Genomic DNA, 24,395 nt, shown 5'->3' with positions numbered 1-24,395 from the left:
AATAATGTCTCTATGGTGTAGATACCAAAGTAGTAGCCTGATGATAAATGGAAGCTATCACATCAGTAAATGAATCATCCCTTATGGTATGAATTGGTCAAAAAGATGCAAATAATATTAATGTACAGCTAAACGTGCTAAGTAGCATGACCGTGCCTGACAGTGTGAACCAAAATAGTGAATACAGTGTAGTGTGTCTAACTGGGTGCTCTGTGGCTAACTGCGCATGCGTCTCAATCCGCGTAATCAACAGACTGTGTGATGTTCGCCGATGTCGTGATAAGTGAAGGTAAGAGGAAAAACTTTTTTTATGGTAGCGTAACCGTTTGTAAAATGACCATAGTGGCTTTTAGTGAGTGATAGGAGACTTCACTTAAGGCATAGTGGCTGTTAGTGAGTGATAGGAGACTTCACTTAAGGCATAGTGGCTGTTAGTGAGTGATAGGAGACTTCACTTAAGGCATAGTGGAACAGACTAAACATGCAAATGGCACTGGGTATATGGTGCCTAGTATCATGATCCCATGTTGACAAAGTAAACACGTATACATCTGGTAAGTAGGAACTGAAACTGAGTGAGTAGCGCATAAATATATATAGATAAGACACTGCAGAGCAATATAATCTTATCCAATGGGGATATCTTTAATCTCTATTAAGATTCCGGATCACTGTCTGAGTGTCTATAGAGTATGTAAAAGGTTACCACAGATTAGCAGGGTCTAAAATGTACGTTGGGATTGGTTGCTAGTGATGACTGATGTCACGGGGGCGGGGCTTCATACTGGGAGTCAGGAAGTGTTGCAGCAAGTGTATTGCACACCGTGAGTCAGGTATCTAGATACTCACGATCTATTCTTAATGCAAGTGAAGGTATATACAGCTAAACCCCGTTATAGTGCGACCCATTATAACGCGAATCCTCTTATAACGCGGTTTTCAAGTGGCTCCCGTTTAAAAAAAACAAAAAGAAATTAAAAAAAAAAATTTTTTTTACATTTTTTTTACATTTTTTTTGCACACTGCACACACTGCACACACTGCACACACTGCACACACTGCACACACTGCACACACTGCACACATTCCCAGCACACACACTCACTGCACACTACTGAAAGCACACACTCTCATTGCACACTGCACACACACTCACTGCACACAGCACACTGCTTTGGGCCTGCCGCTGCGACGCTGGGCTCAGGGAGAGTCCCCCCCCCCCTCTCCCTGCCTGTATCTCTGTTGCTGTGGGGGAGGATTGAAGGGAGCTGATCCCTGGCCGAGGAACTCCGAAACAACTGACATCCCAACAAAGGCTGCGTGAGCTTTCCTCCCCCTCGCAGCTTCTCTGCACAGATCAACTGTTGCAGATGCTGGGTAAGTGCTGCTGTGGGGTGTGTGTGTGTGTGTGTGTGTGTGTGGGGGGGGGGGGGGTGCTGTGGTTTGGGAGGGGGGGTGCTGCTGTGGCTTGGTGCGACGCTGGGCTCAGGGAGCCCCCCCCCTCTCCCTGCCTGTATCTCTGTTGCTGTGGGGGAGAATTGAAGGGAGCTGATCCCTGGCCAGGAACTCAGAAACAGCTGACATCCCGTGAGCTCTCCTCCCCCTCGCAGCTTCTCTGCACAGATCAACTGCTACAGATGCTGGGTAAGGGTAAGTGCTGCTGGCAGTGGGGGGGGGGGGAGTGGGGGGAGTCTGGGGGCCTGCCATTGCGACACTGGGCTCTGGGAGAGTTATCTCAGCTCTCGCCCTTCGGCAGCGCGGAGTCCCAGATCACTGCAGCAATTGTTTTTGCGGCGGCCATTTTGTTTTTTCGCGACCCCGTTACTAACGCGGTCTCGGCTGGACCCCGAGGACCGCGCTATAACGGGGTTTAGCTGTATCTATATTATTTACCATTTACCTTGCTGTACTTCTGTTAATCCTAGCAGAAACTGTAATTCACTCAATCAAGAGGGCATTATTGTGTCAATACTCGCAGAGAGATGTGCTGAGCAAATACACAGGGTTTAAAAGCCCTCATCTGGTGCCAGCCCTGTTTAGTATTAAAATAGCTCATTTAGTACAGGACTACTCTACAAATATCAATATACCTTCCCTCTTCAGAAGAACTGTGAACTAACCAACAAGTTCTTTGAAATCATTCCAGTTCTTCCTGAAGCATTATCACTAGCACCATCCTGGGATCTGTACCCAAGGCATAATATATACACTATTGCCTCTAGGTTACAAATTGAAAACGAGAGGTAACTCTCAATGTATTACTATTACTTCCTGGTAATAACAGCTCCTAGTAATAGCAGTTCCCTCCCAGTATATTCCATACTCCCCTCCCCCTCCTTCGATTTTAATGATTTCTATGTACCAATTATTGGATGTGTATAACCCAATAAATGTAATGTTTTAACCATCTTCATTACTGAATAGAAGGGTTTCTGTTAAATTGGTGTATAAGGCGTTGGTCCCCGCTGCCTCCTCCCTCCGTGGCTCACTACGTGCTGTGACGCGTCAGCCGGCCAGTGCTACCAGAAGGTGGTGTTCTGAAGCGTTGACGCGTCAAGTGGTGCGCGTGTGAGCTAATGAGGAGGTAAGGAGGGGAGCAGGGAAGGAGCTACGGGAGGGAGGCGGCCTGTTGAGCTGTGTGTGTGCGTGTGCGTGTGCGTGTGTGTGAGAGATGGCTTGTTTTTTTTTTTTTTTTTACTTTTGGCCGGCTCAGTTTCAGTCGGGAGGAGGGAGGAGTGAATGCTGAGCTCCGTGTGTTGTGTTTTTTTTAGTGTGACACCGGCAAATCAGAGTGGCACTTCACTGAGCAGGAACTAGTCTGGGTGCGTGTGTTGTTTCACTCTCACCTCTGCAGACTCACTTCCTATGCAAACACCCTGTGTTAATGCATGGCTTGTTTGGGAGGGAAAGTGTTTGTGCAAAGATTTCTGGTATGAGACTCAGGGGGGAAAACAAACATATGCTAGTTTGGCTGGTGTCCGTCGTGGCCCCGCCCCCTCATCATGGTCACGCCCCCGACTTGTTTTGGCCACGCCCCCGCACGCAAAAATGCTCCCTGTTGACCGCAGATAGCGGTCAAGTGCCTCTCCACGCGCCGCCTGTCTGCAGTGCGGGCGCGTGGTCTGAGGCAGCGGGGCCTTAGCCTAATGGGGAACAGTTGAAGTGTGCACACTAACAAGAGGTAGCTTTGGAGACTCTCCAGTTACACAATATTGTCATACTGAGCCACTAATTGAGCCAGCTGTGCTGAAGTAGGGATATCCTGAAAACCTGGCCTGTTTGCGGCCCTTGAGGTCTGGAGTTGTGCAGGCCTGTATTAGGGGGTGTTCCAGTGATTTTCAGCAAGCATTTGTTTGCTGGATAATAGAGGTGGAGGGGACGTGAAAAGGGGCGGCCAGCCAAAAAATCTTCCATATGTAATGAAAATGGAAATCCAGTATCTAGTACTATCAACTTAAATATCATATACATTTATGCACAAATGAAAGGTCATCTTTCACAAGCCCCAGAATTACACAAGAAGCAGATATCACTTTAACTACGGTGCATTTAAAAAAAAAAAAAAAAAAAAATTAATAAGTAATGTGTTAGCATGGAAATTATACTGCTTAATATTTGCAATAAAAATATTTAATAGAATGTAATGTAAAATCTAAACACTGATAAAATGATACATAAAATAAACAAAGATAAGCAAGGCATATCAATTAAACATGCAACTTAGACACTTAGACACTTATTGCATTAGAAAGAGCAGCGTAATTGTGGCTCCTAAGTATGATTACTTGTCATTAAGACAGTAACAAAAGCTTAATTAACTGCTAAATACCTAAACATACTTACCAAGTTCTACATCAACCATCTGCATGACAGGATACATTTGTGACCGTCATGGTTAGACATTTTGCAAAGCCGGAGTGAGGTAGACCTAGTACTTTTGCTTTTCTGACACCTTGTGGCAGACTGGCGAGCTTAAAACAAAAATATATATATGCAAATATATATTGAATTGTACAGTATCGTTCATATACAGACCTTCTTTTGAGCCTATTTCTTTTGTCTGGCTTAATTTCCACATCCTGATGGATTTTTCCAGCTGAATTTCAAGAAGATTATTCTTTCCATTAACGTCTGATATTTTCTATACACAAACAAAGCGTTAATATTAATAATAGATGTGCCAGCTTTATTTGTTAATCATTTCACAGAATATTAGGAGTTCCTTTAATATTGTAAATCTTTACAAAATATGTCAAATAAGGGTACAGAATAAAAAATTTTGGCAGAGGTATTTCAGGCTACTTAAAAATGTAAAAAAACATTCTTTTTAAATAGCTGACTGTGTGGTGTATATTTTATTTTTTACAAGGGAAGGTACAGGTTACTACATACAGAGATGGTAAGAAAACAGCTAGTGTTTGAAAACCAAACACCCACATACACATTAGGTCAGTAACACTACTATCGTACACGTACACGCACGCACGCGCACGCACGCGCACGCACGCACGCACGCACTGGTTGTTAAAATCGGCAAATATACACTATTGCACAGTAATATTTTTTCCTAATGCCAATTATTACTGCTGATTTAGCAATCTGCAATGAATCCAAGCCACAGAGTACACAGGATTATCGCATTTAAGGTCTGATAAACTCTGCATTCATGTTAAAGTTTGTACTGCATGTTATTATTCTATTCTACATCCATCCCTATTCTATAGCACAGCAGAACTGGGAATACACAAAGTAGAGACAAACATGAAGATACATGTATAAACCTAAACAATAAATGAGATAAACAATGAAAATAGTCAGGACGGGATATTTATATTTATTATATTTTGACTTGAGTAGTACCAGGAAGATAAATATTGGATGTTTTCAAACAAGTGAAATTTTAAGGGTGGGTGAGAATGTGATAATGGATAAAGAAAGTTATAGGTCTTGGACAGTACAGTAGCAGCATGAGGGCCAGCGGCCTGACATATAGAAAAGGCTGAGATTGATATGCAATGAAAACGGTGAACTTAGGTGGAGCCAGTGAAAGGATTTTTAGAAACACATCCCTGGGTGGAGAACTATACATTTCACTTACAGCACAGTTCTGAACTCATTGAAATGGAGACGAGATTGGGATGCAAACAAGAATTAGTATGCAGTTGTTATTAAAAGGAAAAATAAGTGAGCAAGTGAAAATGTTGAATTTGAAGCAAGACATGCAGAGACTATGTTGTAAAGAAGCAGTAATTAGTGAGAGATACGAGAGAAACAGGGACATAGGTCATATATTACAGTGGATTTTAAGCTACACAAGGAGAGTAATGAGCAATTAACTAAAATAAGCTTTGGTAATATTGTAGGCGGTAAACAGTGGAAAATTATTATTGGCAATTACAAAGGATGGTAATCCTAAAATTAGAAAAGGCATCAACTAAGGCTGGGAATGTGCCAATAACATCAAAGGATTTGAAAATGTAGGTTATTTTAAAACCACAGTAGTTAGACACTGTAGGTAAGATGGAACAGAGGCAGAGTGAAGGGAAAATGGTTAGCTTTAAATCCGCGATTATAGTGGCCACGCGCGACGGAGCGCATGACGTCGCTCACGCGAAACCTGCACTGAGGTCCGGGGCGAAGGGGAGGCGTGGCCATGATGTCACGCAAGCGGTTCGCCCTCATTGGCTGAGCTGCACACATGACCCAGCCGTCGCACGCCAAACACAAAATTGTTTGTCTTCTCGAGAATCGCACGCACAGTCATGCTTCATCGGTCTAGCGCTCTATGGGCGGCCTCATAGAGAAGAGGTCTGTTGTTCGCGCCGCCCGGCCGTCGCTGCCACTATAATCTCGGCCCTATTAAGGAAGCACTTTGAAAGGGATAAGAAGTAAAAGTATGGGATATTTCATTCTTAATAGCTGGAAAGTATGATTATCTGTCATCAGGAAGGAGATTTTGAGTGAGCAGATCATGGCAGGACATATCACATGTATAACCCCTATGCTTGCAAGCAGCACAGGACATTGCCCCTTTAACTGTTATGCTATACAGGACATTGCCCCTTTAACTGTTATGCTCACTAATGGACAGGTGACTGGGATCAGCCTGTGAGAGCTGGAGGGAGTTTGGCGTGTGAGGGTGCTTGCAAAAGTACTCTGCAAAATGCCTGACAGATCCATGGAGTGAGGAGACTGGTGGAGTTGCTGGCCAGTATAAAAGCAGTGACCCACCTCAGCGAGCACTGCCCAGCCCAGAGGAAAAAGATCAGGATTTAGACAGCCCATGAGGAAAGACCCAGAGTGCTCTTAGCTGTGAGGAAAGAGATTCCCTTGCACTGGAACAAAAGGTTATGTTTTCACATTCACTTTAATAAGCACAGGCCTGCATCGAGTATTTTCTGAATTGAGAGCTCCAATGAAATTGTTATTGGGCAAATACCCTGTCTGATCAACAGGGTATGTGAACTCAGATGCAGTGACTGTAATATATAAAATCAGAAGCGCAGCATTAGTACTCTTTAGTAGGATTGTAGGAATACTGTGTGGTTATGTGGTGGCCCTGATCATTAGGGTCACACGAGTTTAGTAATCCTGTGTGTATCCCTGTTCAAAGTTATAGATATAGAAATATAAAATTTGTCATTCTTTACAGTTGTGTCTAATTACTCCTGCCTCCTACTCTGTGTGCCACCCACTATAAGAGTTAAACCCCAATTTATGTGACTCAGGCCCCCACACCTTAGTGACAGGTTCTATAATCTGAGGTAAAGTAAAGGGGGGTTACACATAAATTTAACATAAGGTGGTAAGGTCCATGGTAATTAAGGCAAGAGGAAAAGAAGATAATAAAGCAAACACATGACATGAAGGAGAAAAGACAATAGGTAGTGGTAAGAATAATAAATTGAAGGACATTGAAGAAAGTTTGTTTTCAAACACAATTAGCAATGAGTTCAACTTTCAGCATGGGGTGAATGTTTTCTCTCGACACTGAATGAGAATACATCTCATGCCTACCAACTCTAACAGGCTGGTAAGGCTACAGGTGGAAAATGCAAGTGACTGCACAGAAACAACAGTGGAAAGAAATACTTGGATCAAGAGCAAGCTTTGCATCTCCTTCCTCACCTGTTTTTCATTCTCAGACAGCATGGCCCTATCTATCATACATACAAACTGTTATTGTGTCCCCAGCCTCGTACAGAATTTGGTGAAGTGTATCATTATAGGTCGCCTATTTCAAAACATGTATAATAAATTGCTCCATTATGTTAGTGGAGAAATAAGAACAGGGAGTCAATTCTGAACTAACAGGCAACAAGATGCGGGGTGATCTTTCAAATGTGCATAACCGTGAGGAGGTTATAGAAAGAAATGTCATGGGCTGAGAGTTTACTAAAAAGGGTAAAACAAGCATTCGCCAGTGTTCAGGAAAAAAGGAATGACAACATACAATATAAATACTATAAGGAATATATAGGGCAGAGGTACATGTGCTAAGAGGTATTACGTATGAGAAAGAGTAGTCATATAGGAAGCAGGGGAAGTAATACAGAAAGGGACAGTGTTTGTTACTTATTGATCTTTCTGTTGTACCTCCCAATTTCAAAGCACGCCCACCTTCATTTTGGATTGTATCGCACTCTCATCCTTTATAAAAAAAAAACCTATTCGCCTTTCTGATCGACTCACTCTTTTCATCCCTCTTCATTCCTTCAACAGCCAGGAAAGTGTAGGAGTGTTGTTATACAGCACTGCCTTTGTCCTCTCAAACCTTTTAGGGAAACATATGACTTCTACAGTATGTGCTGAGGGCAATCACTGGAGCACATACGGCATTAGTCTACAAGTCTTCAAATATGTACAGCTGTAGAGCACTGTGAACTCTAGCAGATAAAAACTTTTATAACATTGACATTGTTCTTTTAAGAAATCAAAATGCTGCAATGAAAATGGAAAATTGATGTGTTATATTTACCTTCTCTATCTGTGAATAATCCTCTAAAAGCTTATCAAGATTAATGGAACAATTTTTCTTCATTGTTTTTGTTATGTCTTCATTCATCTCTTAAGCTTAAATCAATGCGCCCTCCTATGCACCTGAAGGAGAAACAAAGGAAAGGCTCATTAAGCACTTAAAACAAAAACCTTCAACTGCATGTTAGTATTTTTTTTTTTATCCATTGGCTTCTGAAGAACCTATTTTCCTATAATACTACCCATTTCCAATAGTACTACTGTAGTATGGTCAATAACCGTGATTTTGGGGGCAACATCTCATGCGCCATCCCCAATCCTCTAGGAGACTTCCCTCAAGTGGATAAACTTGGCAGAACTATTCCCTAGCTAGGTAATTCAGCATATGTAACGTCACCTGCTAGGGGTGCTTATTCAGCTCCGGCCGACTATTCAACATTTGTTCCCTTTATCTCAGAGTACATGACAGAAAGGTCTCCCCAAAACATTTCATCCAACGTAAGTGACAAGCACACCCATCCACGGTTAACATTGCTGCACAAGAAAATACCCTAAAGCCGAACACTCATAAAGCTTTAAGCTTATTCTCTTATTGACGCTATTTTCATAGGGTTTCCCTACAGGCATTTAATCTATTCCAGCATTCGGTAATTAATGGTCTAACCCAGGGGTCGTCAAACCGCGGCTCGCGAGCCACTTGCGGCTCTTGGGGCATGTCCGTGCGGCTCTCCTCAGGATTTGGAATTGCGTGGCAGGCGCGATGCGGAAGCAAGCGCGTGGGCGGCGGACGATGCTGAAGCAAGCGCGGCGCGCATGCGCAGGGCCTGCTCCCAACGTGGGACGGAGGGGGGAAGTACCAGCTCCTCCTGCGGTGGCCCCTCCCCCCCCACTCCCAACGTGGGACGGAGGGGGAAGTACCAGCTCCTCTTGCGGCGGCCCCTCCCCCCCCGCTCCCAACGTGGGACAGAGGGGGAAGTACCAGCTAATCCTGCGGCCTGCTCCCCCCTGCGGCCAGCTTCCCGTGCTCCCCCAAGCCCACCTCCTGTGCCCCCCCCCCCCCGAACCCCCAAGCCCACCTCCCCTCCCGGGCAGCTGACGCAGGGATATCGGGGGCAGGAGGGGAAAGAGTCCGGCGGCAAGCTGCACCCACCCGGTCAAGGTAAGTCACTGTCACCCACCCAGTCACTGTCTCACTGTCACCCACCCAGTCACTGTCTCCCACCCACCCAGTCACTGTCTCCCACCCACCCAGTCACTGTCTCCCACCCAGTCACTGTCTCCCACCCAGTCACTGTCTCCCACCCACCCAGTCACTGTCTGAGTCACTGTCTAAGTCACTGTCTCCCACCCACCCAGTCACTGTCTCCCACCCACCCAGTCACTGTCTCCCACCCACCCAGTCACTGTCTCCCACTCACCCAGTCAGTGTCGCCCACTCACCCAGTCAGTGTCTCCCACTCACTCAGTCAGTGTCTCCCACCCACCCAGTCACTGTCTCCCATCCACCCAGTCACTGTCTCCCACTCACCCAGTCAGTGTCGCCCACTCACCCAGTCAGTGTCTCCCACTCACCCAGTCAGTGTCTCCCAATCACCCAGTCAGTGTCTCCCACTCATCCAGTCAGTGTCTCCCACTCACCCAGTGACTGTCATCCACCCACCCACCCACCCACTGCCATCCACCCACCCAGTCACTGTCATTCACCCATCCACCCAGTCACAGTCATTCACCCACCCACCCAGTCACTGTCACCCACCCACCCAGTCACCGTCATTCACCCATCCACTGTCACTCACCCACCCACCCAGTCACTGTCACCCACCCACCAAGTCACTGTCATTCACCCACCTAGTCACTGTCACCCACCCAATCACCGTCACCCACCCAGTCACCATCTCCCATTCACCCACCCAACCCACTGTCATTCACCCACCCACTGTCATTCACCCACCCACCCAATGTCATTCATCCACCCACCGTCAAACAACCATCATTCACCCACCCACCGTCATTCACCCAACTGTCATTCTACTGTCATTCACCCACCCAGTCATCCATCAACCCACTCAGCCACCCAGGCAGGCAGTCACATGTCTTTTGTTGAAAATATAAAAATAAATAGGTTGCATTGTAATGTTTTTTTTCTGTATCACAATAAGAAAACAGTTAAGTAAAAGTTGCGCACTAAAAGATATTTTTTCGTGGTAGGTGCACTATGGGTTCGGGGGGGGGGGGGTACGCTATGGGTTTGGGGGGAGGGGCATGCTCCTTTCATTTGTCTCAGGCCCCATGATTTCTGTTGGCGGCCCTGGGGGATGGCAGCCTGATGTGATGAGGGGGAATAATGATGGGGGGGCAGCCTGATGTGATAGGGGGGAATAATGATGGGGGGGCAGCCTGATGTGATGGGGGGAATAATGATGGGGGGGGGCAGCCTGATGTGATGGGGGGGAATAATGATGGGGGGGCAGCCTGATGTGATGAGGGGGAACGATGGGGGGGGCAGCCTGATGTGATGGGGGGGAATAATGATGGGGGGACAGCCTGATGTGATGACGGTTCTTGTAAACATATATTTATGGCTCCTTGAAAAATTCTAAATCGTTGTGCTACTCATATTTGGCTCTTTTGGACTAAGAGTTTGATGACCCCTGGTCTAACCTACTACCTGCTGCGCACCAACCAGAAATTGTCGATCTACTCATCCGCAAAGAGCGGTTTCAATTATTATCTGTCCTCTCTCGTACCCTCCATTTTCTTCTTGGAGAGTCAGCCCAATTGCCATCACCGACCTCTTAGCACCTTATTTCAAATCAGTTTCAAACGTCAATTCCCTAATTCCATCAGTGGAGTTCTCCTTACAGTATGTCCGGATAAACAACACTATCTACTATATCAAGCAACTTGGCAAAGGTTCTTGGCTATCAAAGGCATATGTCTTTAAAATCATACACATCTACCCCACATTCTGTCACATTCATGGTATCAAATGGCGGGACTCATTACTTTGCAGTAGCCAAATGTATTTAATCTTTTCAGAGATATACTTGTTGGCTTGCACTAAACTTTTGTCATTGTCCAGTGGTCATTCATCTTCCAAACGATTTCCTTCTCATAGATACTCCGGATGCTCCTTCATCCAGCCTTTCAAACCTAAACAAATTATTTCATGATCTCTCAATTTCCCTTTCAGTGATTGAGAATAGGCCTCACTTTCTCCGTGGAATCATCTTCTATTATTCTACCATAGAAGCTAGTCTCTTTCTAGACAAACTTCACTGCAAAGATCTGATCAAGTCATTTTATTCAAAAGATTTTTTTTTCAAAATAAGAACTACAGTTCCTCCTCAGGTTCTCAATTTTGCCAAGAGGATCATTCCACAAGCTTGTTCTTTTATTTCATATTTACTTTCTCTTCTTTCAACTACCACAGATTCCTTCTAGATAATTTCCACTGGAGCTCCAGTTAAACACAACCTGGCAATGTGTGCCCGGTTCCTAAAATATTGAAACAACTGCTCGATGTTCTCAACCCTTCAGAAGTCTTCTCAGATGCAACATTTAATTTTGGTTATGCATCGATCTTTCAAAAGCCATGGATCCCTAGGTTTTCCCCACAGGGGAATTCTCCTTTCCTATGTGCTGAAAGAGGACTCTTTGTGAATCCAGAGGATGGTCCTTTCTTTTGGCACTCTTTCAGGCCTAACACTCTTTCAGCTAGCAGAAATCTTGTTGCTTTGACAACGCCACTACGTGACGTTGGAGGAAGTGTTTCGTCCTTCCGGTAGTTGGCGGAGAACACAGCAGAGGGTCACCATCTTACCAACTTTTGGGTCCAGTGTTTCCTCTGGGACTTCCCGCTGTGAATCTGCATCGAGCACCAGTGGCTGGTAATCAATTGATAAACTACATCTTTTATGAGTGTTTTTAGTCACAACCATCTTTTTTATTTACAATATTTAAGTAGATTTATACTATGGAGCATGTACTACTTACTTCCTTTTGTTTTATATGCATGTGTATGTGTGCGTATGAGTGTATGTGTGCGTATGAGTGTATGTGTGCGTATGAGTGTATGTGTGTATGTACGAGTGTGTGTATGTATGAGTGTGTGTAAAAACAAAAGCGCGCACGTTCCAGGAATATGTGAATAGTAATAACAAAACACAATTAATGTTCCAGCACTCACTGAATCTACGATAACTGTAAAACAGGGTGTATGCCAGAAAGATTGATTTATTGTAAGTACAAGACAATAATAAACTTGGAGAAATGTCACACAAGCGACTAATGCGTCAGTGGACCCCAAAAAAATGGTGTAGGGAAAACAGGGAAAGGGAGTGCACGAGGAAAAGGGGGGGGGGAGGAAAAGGGGGGGAGGAAACAGATGGGAAAAAAGGGGGAGGAGGGTAGATGGGGGGGCAACATTTCAGGGTGAAGACACCTTCCTCAGGCCCATTCCCTCAGATCCAAATTGACTACAAGGTACTTCCCTGAACCCTGTATCCCCAACCAGCTGAGCAAACCCCAATATTATTCAATCAAAAAGTAATCAATATACCAGACAATGTATTCAATATTAAATTCCCCGGGCGAAGCCGGGCACAAAAGCTAGTGCAATATATAAACTCAAATGCTAGTGTATAAACCCAATAATATAGTCTTGCTATACAAATATATATACAGCTGAACCCCGTTATAACGCGCTGCTCGGGGGCCACGGATATAAACCGCGTTATTACCGGGATCGCGATAAAAAAATGGCCGCCGCGAACAGAGGTTCCGCATCCGCCGGAGGGGGAGAGCTGGGATAACTCTCCCAGCTCCCCCCTCACTCCACACACACTACAGCCCCCCTCTCTCCACACACTACAGCCCCCCTCTCTCCACCCACTACAGCCCCCCTCTCCACACACACTACAGCCCCCCCCTCTCCACACACACTACAGCCCCCCCCTCTCCACACACTACAGCCACCCCCTCTCCACACACTACAGCCACCCCCTCTCCACACACACTACAGCCCCCCTCTCTCCACACACACTACAGCCCCCCCTCACTCCACACACACTACAGCCCCCCCTCACTCCACACACACTACAGCCCCCCCTCACTCCACACACACTACAGCCCCCCCTCACTCCACACACACTACAGCCCCCCCTCACTCCACACACACTACAGCCCCCCCTCACTCCACACACACTACAGCCCCCCCTCACTCCACACACACTACAGCCCCCCCTCTCCACACACACTACAGCCCCCCCCTCTCCACACACACTACAGCCCCCCCTCACTCCACACACACTACAGCCCCCCCCTCTCTCCACACACACTACAGCCCCCCCTCTCTCCACACACACTACAGCCCCCCCTCACTCCACACACACTACAGCCCCCCCCTCTCTCCACACACTACAGCCCCCCCCTCTCTCCACACACTACAGCCCCCCCTCACTCCACACACACTACAGCCCCCACTCTCTCCACACACTACAGCCCCCACTCTCTCCACACACTACAGCCCCCACTCTCTCCACACACTACAGCCCCCACTCTCTCCACACACTACAGCCCCCCTCTCTCCACACACTACAGCCCCCCTCTCTCCACACACTACAGCCCCCCCTCTCTCCACACACTACAGCCCCCCCTCTCTCCACACACTACAGCCCCCCCTCACTCCACACACACTACAGCCCCCACTCTCTCCACACACTACAGCCCCCCCCTAGCTCTCCACACACTACAGCCCCCCCCTCTCTCCACACACTACAGCCCCCCCCTCTCTCCACACACTACAGCCCCCCCCTCTCTCCACACACTACAGCCCCCCTCTCTCCACACACTACAGCCCCCCCCTCTCTCCACACACACTACAGCCCCCTCTCTCCACACACACTACAGCCCCCCTCTCCACACACACTACAGCCCCCCCTCTCCACACACACTACAGCCCCCCTAATCCACACACACTACAGCCCCCCCCTCTCCACACACACTACAGCTCCCCCTCCACACAAACACTACAGCCCCCCTCTCTCCACACACACACTACAGCCCCCCTCTCCACACACACTACAGCCCCCCTCTCCACACACACTACAGCCCCCCTCTCCACACACACTACAGCCCCCTTCTCTCTCCACACACACTACAGCCCCCCCTCTCCACACACACTACAGCCCCCCCTCCACACAAACACTACAGCCCCCCCTCCACACAAACACTACAGCCCCCCTCTCTCCACACACACTACAGCCCCCCTCTCCACACACACTACAGCCCCCCCTCTCCACACACACTACAGCCCCCCCTCTCCACACACACTACAGCCCCCCCTCTCCACACACACTACAGCCCCCCCCTCTCCACACACACTACAGCCCCCCCCTCTCCACACACACTACAGCCCCCCCCCTCTCCACACACACTACAGCCCCCCTCTCTCCACACACACTACAGCCCCCTTCTCTCTCCACACACACTACAGCCCCCTTCTCTCTCCACACACACTACAGCCCCCCCTCTCCACACACACTACAGCCCCCCCTCTCCACACACACTACAGCCCCCCCTCTCCACACACACTACAGCCCCCCCTCTCCACACACACTACAGCCCCCTTTTCTCTCCACACACACTACAGCCCCCTTTTCTCTCCACACACACTACAGCCCCCCATCTCCACACACACTACAGCCCCCCTCTCCACACACACTACAGCCCCCCTCTCCACACACACTACAGCCCCCCTCTCCACACACACTACAGCCCCCCCTCTCCACACACACTACAGCCCCCCCTCTCCACACACACTACAGCCCCCCCCCTCTCCACACACACTACAGCCCCCCTCTCTCCACACACACTACAGCCCCCCTCTCTCCACACACACTACAGCTCCCCCTCCACACAAACACTACAGCCCCCCTCTCTCCACACACACTACAGCCCCCTTCTCTCTCCACACACACTACAGCCCCCTTCTCTCTCCACACACACTACAGCCCCCTTCTCTCTCCACACACACTACAGCCCTCTTCTCTCTCCACACACACTACAGCCCCCCTCTCCACACACACTACAGCCCCCCCTCTCCACACACACTACAGCCCCCTTCTCTCTCCACACACACTACAGCCCCCCCCTCTCCACACACACTACAGCCCCCTCTCCACACACACTACAGCCCCCCCCTCTCCACACACACTACAGCCCCCCTCTCTCCACACACACTACAGCCCCCCTCTCTCCACACACACTACAGCTCCCCCTCCACACAAACACTACAGCCCCCCTCTCTCCACACACACTACAGCCCCCTTCTCTCTCCACACACACTACAGCCCCCTTCTCTCTCCACACACACTACAGCCCCCTTCTCTCTCCACACACACTACAGCCCCCTTCTCTCTCCACACACTACAGCCCCCTTCTCTCTCCACACACACTACAGCCCCCTTCTCTCTCCACACACACTACAGCCCCCCCTCTCAACACACACTACAGCCCCCCCTCTCCACACACACTACAGCCCCCTTCTCTCTCCACACACACTACAGCCCCCTTCTCTCTCCACACACACTACAGCCCCCTTCTCTCTCCACACACACTACAGCCCCCCTCTCCACACACACTACAGCCCCCCTCTCCACACACACTACAGCCCCCCTCTCCACACACACTACAGCCCCCTCTCCACAGACACTACAGCCCCCCCTCTCCACACACACTACAGCCCCCCCTCTCCACACACACTACAGCCCCCCCCTCTCCACACACACTACAGCCCCCCCTCCACACAAACACTACAGCCCCCCTCTCTCCACACACACTACAGCCCCCTTCTCTCTCCACACACACTACAGCCCCCCCTCTCCACACACACTACAGCCCCCTTCTCTCTCCACACACACTACAGCCCCCCTCTCTCCACACACACTACAGCCCCCCTCTCCACACAAACACTACAGCCCCCTCTCCACACAAACACTACAGCCCCCCCCTCTCTCCACACAAACACTACAGCCCCCCCTCCTCCCCCCACAAACACTACAGCCCCCCCTCTCTCCACACACACTACAGCCCCCCTCCTCCCCCCACAAACACTACAGCCCCCCCTCTCTCCACACACACTACAGCCCCCCCCTCCTCCCCCCACAAACACTACAGCCCCCCTCTCTCCACACACACTACAGCCCCCCTCTCCACACAAACACTACAGCCCCCCCTCCTCCCCCCACAAACACTACAGCCCCCCTCTCTCCACACACACTACAGCCCCCCCTCCTCCCCCCACAAACACTACAGCCCCCCCCCTCTCCACACACACTACAGCCCCCCTCTCTCCACACACACTACAGCCCCCTTCTCTCCACACACACTACAGCCCCCCCTCTCTCCACACACACTACAGCCCCCCTCCTCCCACAAACACTACAGCCCCCCCTCACACACTACAGCCCCCCTCTCTACACACAAACACTACAGCCCCCCCTCACACACTACAGCCCCCCTCTCTACACACAAACACTACAGCCCCCCCCTCTCTCCACACACACTACAGACCCCCCTCCTCCCCCCACAAACACTACAGCCTCCCCCCACAAACACTACAGCCCCCCCCCTCTCTCCACACAAACACTACAGCCCCCTCTCTCCACACACACTACAGACCCCCCTCCTCCCCCCACAAACACTACAGCCCCCTCTCTCCACACACACTACAGACCCCCCCCGTCCCCCCACACACACTACAGTCCCCCTCTCTACACACAAACACTACAGCCCCCCCTCTCTCCACACAAACACTACAGCCCCCCCTCTCTCCACACAAACACTACAGCCCCCCCTCTCTCCACACAAACACTACAGCCCCCTCTCTCCACACACACTACAGCCCCCCCTCTCTCCACACACACTACAGCCCCCCCCTCTCCACACACACTACAGCCCCCCCCTCTCCACAAAAACACTACAGCCCCCCCTCCTCCCCCCACAAACACTACAGCCTCCCCCCACAAACACTACAGCCCCCCCCTCTCTCCACACACACTACAGACCCCCCCCTCCCCCCACACACACTACAGCCCCCCTCTCTACACACAAACACTACAGCCCCCCCCTCTCCACACAAACACTACAGCCCCCCCCCTCCTCCCCCCACACACACTACAGCCCCCCCCTCTCCACACACACTACAGCCCCCCCTCCTCCCCCCACACACACTACAGCCCCCCCTCCTCCCCCCACACACACTACAGCCCCCCCCTCTCCACACACACTACAGCCCCCCCCTCTCCACAAAAACACTACAGCCCCCCCTCCTCCCCCCACAAACACTACAGCCCCCCCTCCTCCCCCCACACACACTACAGCCCCCCCCTCTCTCCACACACACTACAGCCCCCCCCTCTCCACACACACTACAGCCCCCCCTCTCCACAAAAACACTACAGCCCCCCCTCCTCCCCCCACAAACACTACAGTCCCCCTCTCTCCACAAAAACACTACAGCCCCCCCCTCTCCACAAAAACACTACAGCCCCCCCTCCTCCCCCCACAAACACTACAGCCCCCCCTCCTCCCCCCACACACACTACAGCCCCCCCCTCTCTCCACACACACTACAGCCCCCCCTCTCCACACAAACACTACAGCCCCCCCTCTCTCCACACACACACTACAGCCCCCCTCTCTCCACACAAACACTACAGCCCCCCCCTCTCTCCACACACACACTACAGCCCCCCCTCTCTCCACACACACACTACAGCCGCCCCTCTCTCCACACACACACTACAGCCCCCCCCTCTCCACACACACACACTACAGCCCCCCCCTCTCCACACACACACACTACAACCCCCCCCTCTCTCCACACACACTACAGCCCCCCCCTCTCCACACACACTACAGCCCCCCCTCTCCACAAAAACACTACAGCCCCCCCTCCTCCCCCCACAAACACTACAGTCCCCCTCTCTCCACACACACACTACAGCCCCCCCTCTCCACACAAACACTACAGCCCCCCCTCTCTCCACACACACACTACAGCCCCCCTCTCTCCACACAAACACTACAGCCCCCCCCTCTCTCCACACACACACTACAGCCCCCCCTCTCTCCACACACACACTACAGCCGCCCCTCTCTCCACACACACACTACAGCCCCCCCCTCTCCACACACACACACTACAGCCCCCCCCTCTCCACACACACACACTACAACCCCCCCCTCTCTCCACACACACTACAGCCCCCCCCTCTCCACACACACACACTACAGCCCCCCCTCTCCACACACACACACTACAGCCCCCCCCTCCTCCCCCCACAAACACTACAGCCCCCCCCTCTCTCTCCACACACACTACAGCCCCCCCTCTCTCCACACAAACACTACAGCCCCCCCCCTCTCCACACAAACACTACAGCCCCCCCCCCTCAGTAAATAATACACACACTCTCCTACCTCCGAGTCTCTCCTCCTCTGCAGAGCTTCCCGAGACTCTCCCACACGCAGGAAGGGGGCGGAGTCACTGCCTGTCTGATGCAGAAAGGGGGAGGAGTCACTGTGTGCCCGATGAAGAAAGGGGGAGGAGTCACCGCCTGTCTGAGGCAGAAAGGGGGCGGAGTCACTGTCTGCCCAAGGAAGAAAGGGGGAGGAGTCCGCGTCTGGCTGAGGAAGAAAGGGGGAGGAGTCCGCGTCTGGCTGAGGAAGAAAGGGGGAGGAGTCCGTGTCTGGTGGAGGGAGGGGGAGGAGTAAGTGCCTGGGTGAGGAAGGGGGAGGAGTCAGTGTCTGGGTGAGGAAGTGGGAGGAGTCTGTGGATGGAGGGGGAGGAGTCGGTGTCTGGGTGAGGAAGGTTGGGGGAGGAGTCCGCCTGTTGCAGTCTCTTCTCACTTCCCTGCCTGAGAGCTGCTGAACGCAGAGTTTTAGCTCTGAAAGCTGATTGGCTAGAATTCAAACCTTGTCAAAGTGCAGTAAGTTGCAGGCATTACTTAAGTAACAATCCCCACAGTACAGAGCATTAGTGGCCAAAATTGCCCTGTTCTGAGGGAATTATTACTATTTTAGGCTGAGATTATTGTCATCGCGCTGGCGCACTTGTCATCGCGGGCGCCTCTAACCTGACCAATGTATGAATTCAGCTGAAAGCGATTGGGGACGCGTGGCGGACGCGTCTTGAGGCTGGTTTGCCGTGATTGGCTGAACCACTCACGTGACGCGGCCGCCGTCGCTTGAAAAGACACAATTTTTTTATCTTTTAGAAACGCGGTCGCGCCATCGCACCTCGTCATGTGCGCGCGCACTAGGGACGGCCTCATAGGGATTCTGTAATTTGTTGACGCGCACAGACTATAATCTCAGCTTTAGGCTTATATTGCATGCATTTCAAAACTTAGCCAGGTGCCAAAAATTCCAGCCTTTACTGAATACCCTGCGTGTTGATCAATCAGAAAAAAGGGATTTAATTTATGTCCAGAACGTCCACCTATTTGACCTATATATTAAATAATTGCCGGCACGGGGAAACAGGAAACTTCAACAACCTCTCCAGAGTTTGTTTACCATTGAATCAGTGAATGATAAACCTGCCGCCCCCACACACTTAGTTACAACTCCAAATTGGCATACTAGAGATAATTATTTGCTAAATGGATATCGATTATTTTATTTTCTGTTCAGTTTAAAAAAAATCGTAGTCTTCATTAAAGCATGAGCCCACAGGAGGTTTGCACTGATTGCACTGGTGAGTGTCTGAAATGTGACCATCTACATTAGGGTTTGAAAAAGGACAGGTCTATTTCCATAGCAAGCAGGAGTTTTTTTAGGTTTAGGTGCCACAGCCGTAATGACCATACTGGCCAAAATTTGAAAGCATCTTTTAGTGAGGTTAAGGCCGCGTTGATAGTGCCGGCGACGCGACCGATGACGTCGCCGTCGTCATTGGCGAAAGTTGCAGTTCAACTTTGAGCGACGTCGCTGGCGACAAGGCCTGTGACGTCGCGAAGGGGGAGGGCAGAGTGCAATAGGCGCTCTGTGATTGGTGTACAGACAGTCACATGTGGCAACTGTCTCTCCCAAAATCAAATTCTACTAACTTCAACATTTTTGGTCGCTCCGTCGCGCTTACTATAAGCGCATGCGACAGATTCAATGTATTTGTTTTGGCGCGAGGGCGCTACGAATTAAATACATTGACTCCGTCGCAAGCGCTTATAGTAAGTGTGACGGCAACGGAGCAACGTCGCAACCAAAATTTTTGAAGCCAAGAAAATTTGATTTTTTTAGAGACAGTCACCACGTGACTCTCTAAACCAATCAAATTGCGCGGCCCACCCCTTTTAGGGACGTCAATGGCCTTGTCGCCAGCGACATCGCTAAAAATCAAATAACTTTCATCAGTGGCGACGGCGGCGGGTGACGTCATCGGTCGCCGTCGCCAGCACTATATGTGCGGCCTTAGGCTGTGAAAATGCTGGATATTTCTAAGTAGAAAGAAAGGGAGTCTCACACCCCCTAGTGGCGCTTCATAGTGTATGCCAAACAGAGTAGGTATATGCTGGTAATATCCTTAAACGCAATAGCGGTCAGTGTAACCAATGCAATGAGATGTCCCACGTAGCCACAATGTTTTACAGTGGTCAGGTCCCCCCAATAGCCTCTGTCGTGAGGTAAGTTTTATATGGGTGGGACCAGTGTAATAGAAATAACTCACTGTTGGGCAGGATGTGGACACTGACAGTGTCGGCATGCTCCTACCAGGATGAGTAGCAGAAGTTCAGACAAGATGAGGCGGTGCAGCTGCCTTGCGAAAAGGAATCAGACCGGGACTGGATCACAGGTAAGTGCAGGAAGCTTTAATGACACAACAGCCAGACGAACGACTCTTAAGCGTTTCGCATGGGAGACCGCGCTTTATCAAAGAGTACATATTTGTGTACAAAGAGTACATAAGTGGATATTTCTAAGGCTGGGGTCATGGTACAGCAGACCGTGCGGACGTGTCTGCACTCTGAGCGAACAGACTGCCTCAAGGAAGTGTTCGCGTCCATGTGGTGTGCTGGCGTGTGTGCGCGGAAGCAGGCGCGCGTTGCACCAAAAATCAGTTCAAACTGATTTCTTGGTGCGACATGGTCATGTGAGTGGTTCGCCCAATGAGGGCGAACCAGCTCCGTGACGCCCCTCGGCACGCCCCCCACGGCCCGTCCACCATGGCCAGGTAAGCGCCCGCTCACTGACCAGCCTCTGCACGCCTCCGCGCGGGCGAAGGCACCATAGCCCCAGCCTAAAATGTCCATTCCGTTGTATTGGGAATCATTTTCGGGAACACTGCAGAAAATGTATTTTTACAAAAAAGCAGTCGGTCTCCCTCATAAATTGGGAGAGTTGACCAGCATCATAATGACCTCTTCCTGTTGATGCTGATGATATTTGGCTGGATGATATTCGGATAGATAACCATACTGAGCCAAAGAGGTAAAGTCAAGGTGAGACTGCTGTTGATACAGTAGTAGTCAGGTTATACCAGGTAACCAGATGGACCTGTCCAGGTATAATCAGGTTGGGGCTGGTGTTCAAGATGATATTCAGATGGTGTCAGATTGCGAGATTGGGAAGATTGAATCAATCTGCTGTTCCCGTTTCTTCTCCTCTTTTTGAAGTTCCCATGAACAAACATATTCACAAAGAATGGGACTAACACCCAAACACCGCATCTGACCCCTGGAAGGGAGGGGGGGGATGCGAATTAAGCAATCATTAACTGACAAAGTATACTGTACAGTGTTCTTCCAACCAGTAGGGTCAGCTAAGTCCCTGAAGTATTCATTATTGGCAATGATATACTGTAGCCATATATTTCTGATACAGTGGCTTTCTTAACGTATAATGTATAAGGCTGCGTCCAGGGTGAATCCAGCCGGGCGGAGGCGCGCTGAGGCTGAGGGAAAGCGCGTGCTTTCCCTGGCCGTAGACCGCGCTCCGTCCAGGGGCGTGTCGGGGGGGGAAGGCTGTGACGTCACAGAGCTGGTTCGCCCTCATTGACGTGACGTCACCAAATCTCGCGAGACTGTTCTAGAGGCTCATTACAGTGACGAAGGGCTGGGAGTAGAGAAACACTTCCCACTTGTTCCGGTACAAGGAATAAATTGCAGCGTTGCTGTATTTCCTTCATATCGGACGGTTACACTGGAGCGGCTGATTTCCTGCATCCTGGCTGGCGCTTGAGTGTTACTCATGAATGCTTTTATTCCCGTTGTTTGTGAGTGTGCCTTTTTACATATCCAACTCCATACTGTATACATTTTGTAAACTTTAATACGCTATGAGTGCGCCTGTTTTTTGTTTGTTTTTTCTGTAGATATCTTGGAGGGAGTGGTTACCCCCTGAATTCAGGTTGTAAAGACTCATTTGGACAGCGTGTGGGGCTGGATTTTGATTTGTATTGTATTTTACATATCTGGACATTATTTCACTTATTTGTTTATATTTTTATACATGTATTTTTTATTTTTTAGTTTGAACAGCATAGATTATCATCATTATTTGCCATATTTATGTTTGGTTAGATTTAGGTGGCTCCATATCACTTACCCTTCCATACAGTATGTGTATATATATTGGCAAAAATGCATAGGGCGAAGCCATGGGTCTTTAACCAAGCCAGGGCATTACATACCAGCAACTCCCTGCTATGTAGGGGATTATTACTTGAACAGGTTAATTGTATGGGCTGGGTTTTTTTTTGCATTTGTTGCTAAATATAGACACTTTTGTATAGTCCTATTGAGTTATGAACATATTTTCCGTTTTATTTAACTACATTTTTTCATACTGTACACTGAAATAAAATTGTACAAACACAAAACACAACAGTCCCCCACCCCCTCTCTCCACACAAACTCTATGCACCCCCTCTCACCACATACACTACAGTGCTCCCCTCTATACACACACACACACACACACACACACACACACACACACACACACACACCACACACCTCTTTCCAAATACCACATTCCCCTCAGCCCCGTCTCTTTCCACAAACACTACAGCCCCCCCTCTCTCCACAAACACTACAGCCCCCCTCTCTCCACGCATACACTACAGCCCCCCTCTCTCCACACATACACTACAGCCCCCCTCTCTCCACACATACACTACAGCCCCCCCTCTCTCCACACATACACTACAGCCCCCCCTCTCTCCACAAACACTACAGCCCCCCTCTCTCCACACATACACTACAGCCCCCCTCTCTCCACACATACACTACAGCCCCCCCTCTCTCCACACATACACTACAGCCCCCCTCTCTCCACAAACACTACAGCCCCCCTCTCTCCACACACACACTACAGCCCCCCTCTCTCCACAAACACTACAGCCCCCCTCTCTCCACACACACACTACAGCCCCCCTCTCTCCACAAACACTACAGCCCCCCTCTCTCCACACACACTACAGCCCCCCTCTCTCCACACATACACTACAGCCCCCTTCTCTCTCCACAAACACTACAGCCCCCCTCTCTCCACAAACACTACAGCCCCTCTTTCTCTCCACAAACACTACAGCCCCCCTCTCTCTCCACAAACAATACAGCCCCCCTCTCTCCACACACACACTACAGCCCCCCTCTCTCCACACATACACTACAGCCCCCCTCTCTCCACACATACACTACAGCCCCCCCTCTCTCCACACATACACTACAGCCCCCCCTCTCTCCACAAACACTACAGCCCCCCTCTCTCCACACATACACTACAGCCCCCCCTCTCTCCACACATACACTACAGCCCCCCCCTCTCTCCACACATACACTACAGCCCCTCTCTCCACAAACACTACAGCCCCCCTCTCTCCACACACACACTACAGCCCCCCTCTCTCCACAAACACTACAGCCCCCCTCTCTCCACACACACACTACAGCCCCCCTCTCTCCACAAACACTACAGCCACCCCTCTCTCCACACACACTACAGCCCCCCTCTCTCCACACATACACTACAGCCCCTCTTTCTCTCCACAAACACTACAGCCCCCCTCTCTCTCCACAAACAATACAGCCCCCCCACCGCAGTAAATAATACACACACTCTCCTACCCCCGAGTCTCTCCTCCTCTGCAGAGCTTCCCGAGACTCTCCCACACGCAGGAAGGGGGCGGAGTCACCGCCTGTCTGAGGCAGAAAGGGGGCGGAGTCACTGTCTGCCCAAGGAAGAAAGGGGGAGGAGTCCGCGTCTGGCTGAGGAAGAAAGGGGGAGGTGTCCGCGTCTGGTGGAGGGAGGGGGAGGAGTCCGTGTCTGTTTGAGGTAGGGAGGGGGAGGAGTCACCGCCTGGCTGCGGCAGGAAGGGGGCGGAGTCACCGCCTGCTGCGGCAGAAAGGGGG

The 24,395-nt window shown here is 50.1% G+C and overlaps 1 protein-coding gene across 3 annotated transcripts in view; it reads right to left on the bottom strand.

Annotated features, from left to right (window-relative positions):
• The window catches only part of CCDC152 (coiled-coil domain containing 152), a 63,531-nt gene extending 39,337 nt beyond the window's left edge, over positions 1-24,194 (bottom strand). Inside the window, exons 1-3 of one of the 3 annotated variants that reach the window (XM_075588879.1) lie at positions 24,111-24,194; positions 7,979-8,100; positions 4,036-4,141 (exon numbers count right to left, since the gene is read on the bottom strand). In XM_075588879.1, coding sequence (XP_075444994.1) covers positions 4,036-4,141; positions 7,979-8,065 — 193 coding nt within the window. In that variant the 5' untranslated portion in view covers positions 8,066-8,100; positions 24,111-24,194. Of the gene's footprint in view, positions 1-4,035; positions 4,142-7,978; positions 8,101-18,462; positions 18,570-24,100 lie in introns of those variants that run through there. The other 2 variants (XM_075588896.1, XM_075588888.1) reach the window with 2 other exon arrangements.
• Positions 24,195-24,395: the final 201 nt, after the last annotated feature.

This window comes from Ascaphus truei, chromosome 1 (genome assembly GCF_040206685.1).
Source record: "Ascaphus truei isolate aAscTru1 chromosome 1, aAscTru1.hap1, whole genome shotgun sequence".
Lineage (NCBI taxonomy): Eukaryota > Metazoa > Chordata > Amphibia > Anura > Ascaphidae > Ascaphus > Ascaphus truei.
Note: the sequence above shows the minus strand (reverse complement) of the source record. Positions and strands in the feature narration are given on the sequence as shown.